General features: G+C 36.7%; 1 protein-coding gene across 1 annotated transcript; it reads right to left on the reverse strand.

Moving 5' to 3' along the window:
- Nucleotides 1–652: 652 nt before the first annotated feature.
- LOC139850713 (uncharacterized) lies at nucleotides 653–11,315 on the reverse strand. Its single transcript, XM_071840269.1, has 9 exons — nucleotides 11,192–11,315; nucleotides 10,531–11,069; nucleotides 10,305–10,430; nucleotides 10,029–10,226; nucleotides 9,189–9,416; nucleotides 7,987–9,102; nucleotides 7,257–7,538; nucleotides 2,174–2,645; nucleotides 653–1,843 (listed from the first exon to the last, which is right to left on the reverse strand). Exons 2-9 carry the CDS (start codon nucleotides 11,032–11,034, stop codon nucleotides 987–989), a joined length of 3,783 nt encoding a protein of 1,260 aa, XP_071696370.1. The 5' UTR covers nucleotides 11,035–11,069; nucleotides 11,192–11,315; the 3' UTR covers nucleotides 653–986.
- Between the last annotated feature and the right edge of the window lie 227 nt (nucleotides 11,316–11,542).

Consider the following 11,542-nt stretch of genomic DNA (forward strand, 5'->3'; position numbering starts at 1 on the left):
CCCTTATTGGCCCATTAATAAGTAAATAGGTTGAAAGGAACACCTTGCTTCTACTTTTAAGATAATGTACCTTGCACCAAAAGCAATATTGATGGCATATGAAGGACGAGATCAAAATTAACACATTTGGTTTCATCATCAACTTAAGATTATAATCACAACCACAACAAAGCTCTGTGAACATATGTTAGTCAAAAATCTCAAGCAATAAAATTAGCTAGTTTGTAATAGGGGTGAGTTATCGTTCCTTATGTTAAACTTAACTTTAGAATTTTTTTATTAAAAATATATAGTTGGATACCAAAAAGAAGATTTAACAACAGATGGGCGGCCGCGTGACTTACCCCAAACTTTTATTCTTTAGTATAAATAAATAAATAAAGCTGGAGGACATTTTTTAAGTATAACAAGCCTGGAGCCATTTTTGCAATTTTCATGAAAACCATATATTTTTACATTGGTCAATCTCAAGTGCATAGCATCCAATCATTCATCAAACATTAAAATAGAACTCCCAAATTTGTTGCAGATTTTTAGAATCTTGCATTCCACATGAATGAATAAAAAACCTTTTTTAGACCACTTAATATAAGCAGATTCATGACATTCACATTATCATAAAATCATTCATTTCCATTTCATAATACATCAGGCATGCATGTTTTCACCTTCAACAACAGTTGGCTTCAATACTGCATTCAAGAACATGAACAGCAAGAAACAAAACTCTAATTAACAAGCAACTAAGATGTAGTCTAATAATATAAGAATCTGAAAAGCATACATAAAATATAATGTCAAAAGTCATAATACATGATTTCACTTCTAAATTCAAAAAACAAACTTCAATTTTATATGATTCCAAAACCCGTCTCTTGTGAATCAAATACAGGACCGAAAAACACCTTTCCAGCAAAATTTCTGAAGCTGTAGTTTTATAGTTGACATAAAAAAAGATACACAAAATAAAAACCCAACGCGTACTTTTAATTATCTTGATGCTTCAAATCAAGAAATGCTTTACCGATTTGAGTTTCGCATACCGATTGAACATCTTTCTCCAAACGATCAAGCAACAAAGCGGATAATTTTAGAGTGCTTATAATATTAAAGATTTTACTACAAAATTTTCGCACTTCGGCCCTTTTCGCTTGCTTTTCAGGCATATTTGTCAACAGCTCCTTGATCAAACCACACAATTCGGGAATATGAGTCTTTACCATCTTTTTTCCTGCTTTATTATTTCCACCCGTGTTGACCGAAACAAACGGCTTCAACGTTTCCAAAACTAAATCTAACGCTTCAACTTGACGAAACTTCGACTTTGCACTGCTACACTTGTCCACAAGAAACCCGAAAAAACGTTGAGGGACCCACGACCACCTCCTAAATATCTCTTTCAAGAATTGAGGTTTCAAATGAGAGTTTTTACCGTCAAAATAACCAACCAGAGTGTTTTTTAAAATATCAAATACCCGTTCTAATTCAGCTTCTGAGAAGCTTCTAGAATCAATAATCTTTAGGATCCAATATGTTGAGTTCTGAGCAAGATTAACAATCTTTCGGTAACGTTGAAAAGATGCAGACTGTTTCTTTTTGGATAGGGTGATTGCTGTTTTCTTTTTCTTGAACGGTTTTGCTGCTAATTTCAAGTTCTTTTCCAAAAGTGGCTCGAGGATCGATAGTTGAACCGATTCACCTTTCGGGTATTGTTTTGCTTTCAGTATCTCGTGCTCGATGATTTTACAAATACGCTCACCGAGCTGCTCACTGCCCTCAGTCGTGTTAGGATTCACAAACGCCTGCTCCAGATTTGAGAATACTTTCAAGACTAACGGTTTGCCTGCATTACATAAACAAAGATTACGTCTTTTTCTCATATACGGTTAGTGTATTTTACGGTTGCAAAAAACGTTATCCGGGTTGTACTCAATCAGGATTTTCTAGAAAGTTCTCGGCAACTCGGGGAGTGTTGACCAAGTTTGACTCTGACTTTGACTGATTTTGACCGAGTTGTGACCAATTTTCTAAGTAATCCCGAGAACTGGCCAAGTTTTGACCGATTTTCTGAGTAATCCCGAGTTTTGGCCGAGTTTGACTAAGTACTCAGCCGAGTAATTACAAGTTCTACAACACTGATGTATCTAAAACTAACATTCAGAATAAGGCTTACCTTGATTCTCATGAAGGTATATTTCCAGCAACGAAAGAACACGAAGTTTAAAAAGGAGGAGCTGAGAATGAGCAGTTTCGCCACCCGCTTGGTTTCTTTTTTCTTTAAAGATCTGCGCAAGATACGAATCCATTCGAAACATAGCTTCATCATCCATTCCACCATCAGAATCATCATCATCATCTAAATTTTCATGACGAGGTTCTTTTCCAATAATACCCCCCTCAGAGTCTTCAGAATGTTCTAGAAGATCATCATCACCAGTATTATCACCAGTTTCTGCTTCATCATCAGACTCATCATCTTCTGCTTCTTCAATATCTAGAAGATCATCATCGTCGTCGTCATCTGTGTCATCATCACCATCATTATCTGTTTCTTGACGTCTAGCTGGTTTAAGATCTTTCTTTATAACCTTCAACATCCTCAGTAGACCATCATCTGTAACATCATCACTGTAGTACTTGAAAACCTACATAAAGAAGACGCAAGAACATTATGGCTTACAATATCTGTTGAAACAAGATTATAAAACGTCCGTGGAGTTTCATATGCAACTAGGGATGAGATCGGTACAGGTACCGTAGTGTACCGGACCGATACCGAAAATCCCGATACCGAAAATAAGGAAAATCGAGAACCGAATACCGAAATCGGTATGGGTTCGGTACCGGTATCGGTATTTTCGGTATTATACCCGTTTTTCCCGAATTTACATTTTTTCGATTTTTACGGCTTTTCTTTTTCAATTTACACAACTAATTTTGTCACACAACTAATATTGGTATACTTTTTGAATTATATTCACGAATATATCTTTTGACAAGGGTCTCATGGCATTTTGAGAAATAGCATTTTGAGAAATAGAAGGTAGTGTGAAAGTTGTATGAAGTGATTTGCATGGGTACGGATACCGAATGGTACCAATACCGTGCCGGTACCAATACCGAATGATACCGTACCGAATGGTACCGATACCGAAATCGTCTCAAATCAAGAACCGATAAAGATACCGAATACCATCGGTACGGTATTTCGGTGCCGGTACCGGTACGGTTTCGGTATTTCAGGATTTTTGCTCATCCCTATATGCAACATGATATGTTCAAATCGACATAGATCCATCATCCATTTAATTAGGTGGATACACTCTTTCCACAAAAATAACCATGCTTACCCACAGTCAGAGGTTATAAAGTCGCGAGTCCGGGGCGATTCAGTCAGGACTTTAGAGGGACAATGATAGAGATTTGATAATACAGTAGCTGATTATATGATGAAAGATGATGTAATAGAGAGAAATTAAGGGAGCAATGAAGCTTTAATTCAATATGAAAAATAGAAAAACAAATCAGAGAAGAACCATGAAGGAATCTTCCTGCCTTAATTCAGTTAAGAAGCACAGATGTGCAATCTTACTGCCCAAACTACTCTAGTAGCCGAATAACACATAACAAATAATCTAACACCTACTATCCTATTACACCATACTACCCTTTATAAATCCTTTTGTGAAGCTTCTAGATCCTGGGCCTAGTGGGCTGTAAGTCATCATAGGTGGGCTGGGGATCATTGGGTTATTCCTTATCAATACCGACGTCATGAAGAATAGGCTTGTCCTCAAGCCGGTAATCTGGATGTTGGCTTTGGATATTGAAGGAGTCTTCGCAAGTTGTCTCATCCATAGAACGAGAGTGCCAAGCAATAAGCCATTGTCGAACTTGTTGCTCATCTTGCAAGATTGTACGCGTTACAAAACGGGATTGCTTATTTATCCGAGCCATTGCAGGTGCAAGTTCTTGCAAGTAGCTCATAGCATTTGTTGCAGCCCGCTTTTTCTGACCCACAAGATGGACACACAATCTATCTTTCTGAACATTCTTTACTGCGAGTTCTCTTTGGACACGAAAGATTGTAGCCATCATTTTCTTCAAGTTGGCTTCCATATTCTTATTCTGAAAACTGTGGAAATCTTTCACAAGTGACAATAATCTCTTCACCATACTCATAATATGCTCTTCCATAGCACTTTCTACACGGAAAATATCTTGAACCGAATAACCATTTGCTACTGTGTGATCCTTACTTTTCTCAATTTCTAGAACTAAATTCTCGCAAGCTTCATATAGAATCGACATAAATTTACGTATCATTACATTTCCGGTCTCTTTTTGTTTACCAGGGGACTCTAACCGAACAATTGCTTGCTTTTCAGATTCAATAAAATATTTAGTAGTTACTTCCTGATGAAGAGTTACCACTGTCTCAGATAAATTGACAACCTTTTCATGTAAAGATCTTGAACTGATAAGCGATTGTTCTCCAAAAAATTTGTGGGATGATCCACTATCAATAGGAATTAAAGCTAAGAAACCAATTATTACTCCAAACAATTTTAAAGCTTTCAGGACAGAGGATGTAAAAATAGATGAGGAAACAGAAAGTTTCAAAAATTGACATTCACCTTCTGTTACCTTAGCTTCTTTGGATTCAATGAAACGTATATCTTCTTCATCAGTCAATTCCTTCTCATTAACAAACAATACGACTCGTAATTGACCTTCTAAACACTTTTGAGGTGTGTAATGAAGCTCGCAATTGAAACATAACGCATGTCGACATCGGTCTTTCCATTTATGCTTAATCAAATGTCGTGTAGTGGGCTGATTAGAATTAAGATGCTCATGTGGGTAATAAGTGTGACTTTGGGACTGACCTGATGTTGGGCCTAATTGTGTAATGGGCTCATTCAATTTACAGAAGCGTGAATTGATTTTTGACCTAGCATAATTCTGATAATACAGCTTACTTCTGGAACGTTCGATTGTAGCAGTAGCAGCAGAAGCGGCAATTGAAACCTTACGGGAGAAATCAATTGCTTGAATTTCTTCCTGCCCGTGTAAAAACATGTTGATTATATGTTCCTCTGATTGATTGGGGGTGTTAGTCGAAAGGGCTTCAAATTCCTCTTCTTCAATATCTCTTCTCTGGTCTGCCTTGGTTTCAATAGATTTAGCGTAATTCATTGTGTTAGATTTTATCTTTGTAGAGAGCTGATAGAGGTTTCCTTCTAAACAATTGTTGAGTGAAATATGATTCAAGAGTGGTAAATCAATTCTCTGCTGCACCAAATCACCATGAACTTCAAATTTAATTGAGCAGCTTACTCCTTCTTTGATCGAATCATCCACATCGATTTTACTCGGATGATGATTTGAAGTGATAGTAGGTTTAACAGGCGAGTTAGGAAAATAAGGATTCTGTTGGGCTTGGTGAGTGTGTGGGCTTGATTGAGATAGTAGCTTACTTGATTGAAGATATGGGCTCATAATTGGGCTTGATTTTTCATTGCCATAATTGGGCCTTTCACTGGAACGTGAATAATAAGCACCTGAGCCCTTAGAATTAGGGTTACCTCTACCATCATCAACTGAGCTAACAGACGCCTTCCATTCTATAATCGTATTTCTTCTGGAAATTGTATTTTCTCTATGAGCGGTGGCTATGGCGACGTGGCGTGCGAGATCCATCGCCCGATCACAAGACTCCGGATTCAATAATCGTAACCAATTTCTAATATCTTTTTCTAATCCGCTTATAAAAATCTCAATTGCTTGATCTGCAGATAGGTTAGGAATTAGGGCACATGAGACTTTAAATTTGTTGATATATTGCTCGATATAATCAATAGCAATACGGTTGTGTTCTGATAGTGATAGTGAAGGTGAATAGGATGAATCTGGAGATGGTGTTGAATTCTCATCATTTGAATTGAATTTGGATTGAAATCGGGTGGTGATTTGTGGTTGATTTTCTGGTGGTGTAATAGGTTTTGAAGGTGGAACACTACCTGCAATTAGCTTTTCAATAGATCTGGGTAATTCAGAGACGATTTTCTTCATTGATAAATTGATCTCTTGCACTTGAGTTGATAATAATTCTATTTTTTCATCTTGTGCATCTAATCGAGACTCTAATTGAGTGGTAATCAAAGGCTGATTTGGAATCACCATTATTGGAGAGGATAGGGTAAGTGGCAATGGAACCATTGATAGAGATTTGATAATACAGTAGCTGATTATATGATGAAAGATGATGTAATAGAGAGAAATTAAGGGAGCAATGAAGCTTTAATTCAATATGAAAAATAGAAAAACAAATCAGAGAAGAACCATGAAGGAATCTTCCTGCCTTAATTCAGTTAAGAAGCACAGATGTGCAATCTTACTGCCCAAACTACTCTAGTAGCCGAATAACACATAACAAATAATCTAACACCTACTATCCTATTACACCATACTACCCTTTATAAATCCTTTTGTGAAGCTTCTAGATCCTGGGCCTAGTGGGCTGTAAGTCATCATAGGTGGGCTGGGGATCATTGGGTTATTCCTTATCAGACAAGTTGGGCGTTGACCCACGTTGACTTTTAATAAAGAATAAATTCAACATATATACATTACCAAGGTTGAAAAAAGGCGTGGGACGGGATCGAGACAGTCGGGACCTTAAAGGGTCGAGACGACGTTGACTGACGTTGACTTTTAAATATATAGATATGTATATACACATATTTTAAATTCAAAAAGCTTTTGTTGACCAGTTTGTACCTATTATCGCTAATATAATACAATAAAGTAACACTAAACTACGTCAAATTTGATTGATTTGACCGACTGAAATTCCTACTTTTGACCCGCGTTGACGTTTCCCGGCGCGACCCAATCTTTGACCGTTGACCGACATATTAGACACCGTCCATTTCGTCACCAAAACGCCGCAACGGCCGCCCAAGGACGCCATTTGCAACCATGTACAATACACATAAATACATCAAACATAAACATAAGATTTGACCAACTTTGACCGACTCAGACTTTGACCCGACTTTTGGCGTTGACCGACTTTTTAGTCGTTTTTGGGCGAAACAAAACGAGTCTGTCCCCAAACCAATGCACCAGACGACTCAACCCGACTTTTACAACATAGCCCACAATGCATAAATGAGAAAACTGTGAATCAGACAATCATAAAGAAAACGACAGCAATAAACAGCACATAAACGGAGAACCAAATAAAGTACCATTTCAATGGCTGAACGCATAGGAGCAGATGACTGTGGAAGCAACGAGAGCAACGTATCCACAAATACATCCATCGATTCAGGTGCTTCACTACTATCTGGTTCTTCGTCTAAATCAATAAGATCGGGTGATGGGAAAAACTTTTTGCAGCATATTATCATTTCAGATGCAGCTTCAGAGAATTCGCCTGGTCTGAGTAAAAGTTGTAGCAACAACTGAATGAGCAAGTACCTCAAAGAATGCAATCTGTTAGCATTTGCACTCATTCCACAATTCCTTTCCTGAAATCATTTGACAGTTGAAAGTTAGTTATATGCACGGTTGTAAATGTCGCGAGTCGGGTGTTGACCAACGTTGACTTCGTAATAAATAAATTTAACACAAATATATTATTATTAAACATAAATATATCAAACATAAAACATTAATACTTCAAACATAGATATATGAAACAAAATCTAATTTTAAAAGATATAATTTTTTTTCACCTAACTTTGACTTGGAACAACTTTGACCGACTCAGACAAGACTTGGTCGACTTTGACCCGACTAAAAACCGACTTCTAAAAAGTTTTTGGACAAGTCAGAAAAAGATAGTCCCGAAACCGACGTATCGGCCGACTTTTACAACAGTGGTTATATGCACCACTGAAAACTTGAGTTTCCATTGAAGATAAAAAAAAAAAAAAAAATTTAAAAATCTTGGAAAAAGTAGCAGTGTATATTTACCTCAGTGGAAAGATGAGTTTCCATTGCTTGCAAGTTTTTGAACACCTTTTCGTCTTCATCATTTAATGACCTAAAGAAAGATACAGATGGAATATTGTGTAATACACTAACAAACCGCATAAAATAAGAACCGAGATCATCCGCTTCAAGCCCACTTGTTACAGCATGTGGGCCCTCTCCTTTTTGGGCATTTGCCAACAATAACTGCAGCTGTTCAATACATATCCTACAAAGAGAACTTGAAGTGGCAACTTTTGGCCATCTAAACTTCTCTTGCAAGTCAAATGATGTCACTTCGGTCCCAAGTGACGAAGAAAACAAGCCCTGAACAGACAAAAACTTCAATATTTCTTTTTGAACACGAAACTTTTGTTCGTTATCGAGCTTTGTGCGTTTCAAAACGTTTGTAATAGAATCTATAACCCAACTTCTTAAAATATCTAAAGTCCCATGTGTTTCAACGAAACCTTTTTCTTCAATTGACCCAATTTCTGAATTATCGTCTGTTGTTTGACTTTGGTCAGACTGCTCCTCGGTAGCAGATGCCAAGTCAAGAAACGAGTCTATCACGTTTTGAATGAAAAGCATACAGCCGGATTCAGTATCAAACCCTGACGTTAATTCTTTAACGGTTTTAGTCCTTGTAATGGAATCAAATTTCCAGTTACTATGTTTTTGTAAGGACATAATAATCGCCACCCGTTTACCGTCATCAAAGCTTGACAATTTCGAAAGAAAATCGTTCGCGATTTTATACAACCACGAATCCTTTGTCGAGAGTATATCGACTAGACACTGGACGATCTTGAACGAAAAAACAATCGGGACGCAAGATACGGGTAGTTTCGGTAGGGCCAAAAGTATGATATCGAATACCAAGTGTTTACGATCATGTGATGACAAAAGAAGTGATCCTTCGATAATAATATTCCAAAAATTCTGTAAATTTTTCTGGATATCTTCATCAACAGAACTCGATTTGCGATTCTTTTTGTGCTTTTTAACAGAATTTAACCCGGTTGCCAGCTCAGCCTGCTGAGGTGTAATATCTGGTAATAAAATGTTTAACAAAACTGGCCATACACCATGGATTCGAGGCTGACAAAATGTGGACTCCTGTAAAACCACAATTGTGCATTAAATACTTGTACTGTACAAATGGATGCATAAAAACGTTAGGCAAAGACAAGAAATAATGTTACCTTTAAGCAATTTGCGATAGAGGATAGATGGATGACGGAAAACAATGACTTAGAACTGTACGGATCAGGCAAGAGCTTTCCGAACGATTTGTTGTCAGCTGCTACTTTTTCTCTGAGCTTAATAGCAAGCAATAAAGCATCGGGATTTGCAGATTCGATGGCGGATTCAAACCATTCGTGAAGACTTGGAGCTTCAAGCACTTGCTTCGTAACAACTTCAACAGGTAACTGCAATCCATATAAATTCAGTATGAAACAATCGTGCAAATAGTATTACAGATATACTAATAGATTAGATGACTGTAGTAACAAGTGGAATAACTATAAGCACATGCCTCTACAAAACAGAAACTGAAAACAAAGCAATGATATGCTTCCAAAAAAGAAAAAAAAACATGAAACACAGAAAGCGTGAATTGTGTAGCATTGCAAATTAATCTTTAAATGTCCCATTGTCCCTGTTCGTCTAATAGTGAATGTTTTCAATATTACTATTGTGTCATCGCACAAATTTCCATTATCCATAGTTGGCACAAGTATATCACTTTCCTAGACAAATTTAAGTCAACCTTTTTGCTGTAGCTACTGATAAACAATAGTTAAAAATTAGTAGTAAACTACCACGGTTCGCTACAGTGAAAGGATATTTTAACTGCATTTAGTGATTAAATACCAGATATTGAAAACATAATTATTCTTAACAAGCTCCAAATTACCTTAACTAATATAAATGTGATTCTATCAAACTGAAGCATGTCCTTTATGATCAATCAACATAGTAAATTAATATTATTAAGCGCATAAAGACTTTGTTCCATAATCCTTGACATTATTAAGTACCTTTTCAATCAGTTGCAGGATAACCATAACAGCAGGCTCCTGAAGGTATCGTTTCTTGGCAGCCAACGAAATGACAGAGGTCGTAAATTCCTTGATAATCTCCGGGGACTTATCACAAACACTTTCTAGAGTTAGTTTTCCCGATCGTACAAGAGCACCATAAGCAAACAAACGACCTAAAAGACAATCTTTGATCTCCTGTATACCATTAAAAAAACACCAAACTTGAGAAACGTAACGCCTGCCAAAAACTTACAAAAAAGATTAATAACCAACCTGACCCTTCATAGAAGATGAAACTTCCAATAAGTCAACAATTAGTTTCAGGAGTGAGTCCAATGCAATACTAGGGACCGACCCAACCAACAAAGTCAAACCCAACGCAAATCCTTGTCTTGCACACTGCAAAATAAACGCCCACAAATAATAATTAAAATAGATATAGCGAACATCATAACCATTAACTACTCGAAACTAAACTAAAAGGTAACAAGAACCACACCTCTCGTGAAGACGAAACACCACGAATAAGCCTTCTCACGGCGTATCTAACAGACGGTGCACAATTATTTAACCCATCATCTTTCTCTGCTTCCAACTTCAATCTACCACCTTCAACATCCTCCATCTTGTCCATCGCATCATACGCCTTCTGAACAGCCTGCAACTCCGTCACCAACGTTTCTGCAGCAGCCGCTCGAACAGCTACATCAACTGCCCCCAAATCCTTAAAAACACCTATATGAAACTCAGGCATACTACTACCACCTACAACCCTGTTCTCAACTTCCTTAACCTCCAAACTCACCATTTTCGGACTGTTATCATCATCGTCATCTCGCTTATGTTTCTCTTTATCTAAAGCTTTTCTTTTTTTCTTCCTTTCCATTGGCTTAACACCATTCAAACTAACATCATTGCTTTTACTGTTTTCTACTTCATTCTTTTTCACTTTCTTCTGGTTATCAATTTCTACACTATCGGAGCTCCTTCTTTTACTACCCATTAATCAGTACAGAGAGCTAACAAATTTAACGGTATCTGTATCAAATCAAAAACAAAAACAAAAATGGATACAGAGATTGTAGATACAGAATCAAGCTAATTAAGGCATTATAATATAGGAATTGAATTGATTGACTATATAGATAGAGGATACAAACCTAATTTTCGCTTATATTGTTATATTGAAAGAGTTAGGGTTTTGATAAACCCTAATTTTTTAACGGATTATTATTATTATTATTATGTTTTGTAATAATATTGACACTGATGATGATATTGATTCGGTAATGACGAAGACGCCCTAGGTTTACAACAATATAAACCCGCGCCGCTGTGTTAGATTTTAATTAACCCCTTCTATTTTGAAAAAGTTTTAATTTTGAATTTATAATAATTTTAGATTAAAATTAAAATTAGTTTCAGATATATGTCCAGTTGGATTACAATCAGGCTTTACATAGTAGAACTTTGGGTAGTGAATACGCTTGTATTAAAAAAAAAAAATAATA

This window comes from Rutidosis leptorrhynchoides, chromosome 5, assembly GCF_046630445.1.
Source record: "Rutidosis leptorrhynchoides isolate AG116_Rl617_1_P2 chromosome 5, CSIRO_AGI_Rlap_v1, whole genome shotgun sequence".
In the NCBI taxonomy this organism is placed as follows: domain Eukaryota; kingdom Viridiplantae; phylum Streptophyta; class Magnoliopsida; order Asterales; family Asteraceae; genus Rutidosis; species Rutidosis leptorrhynchoides.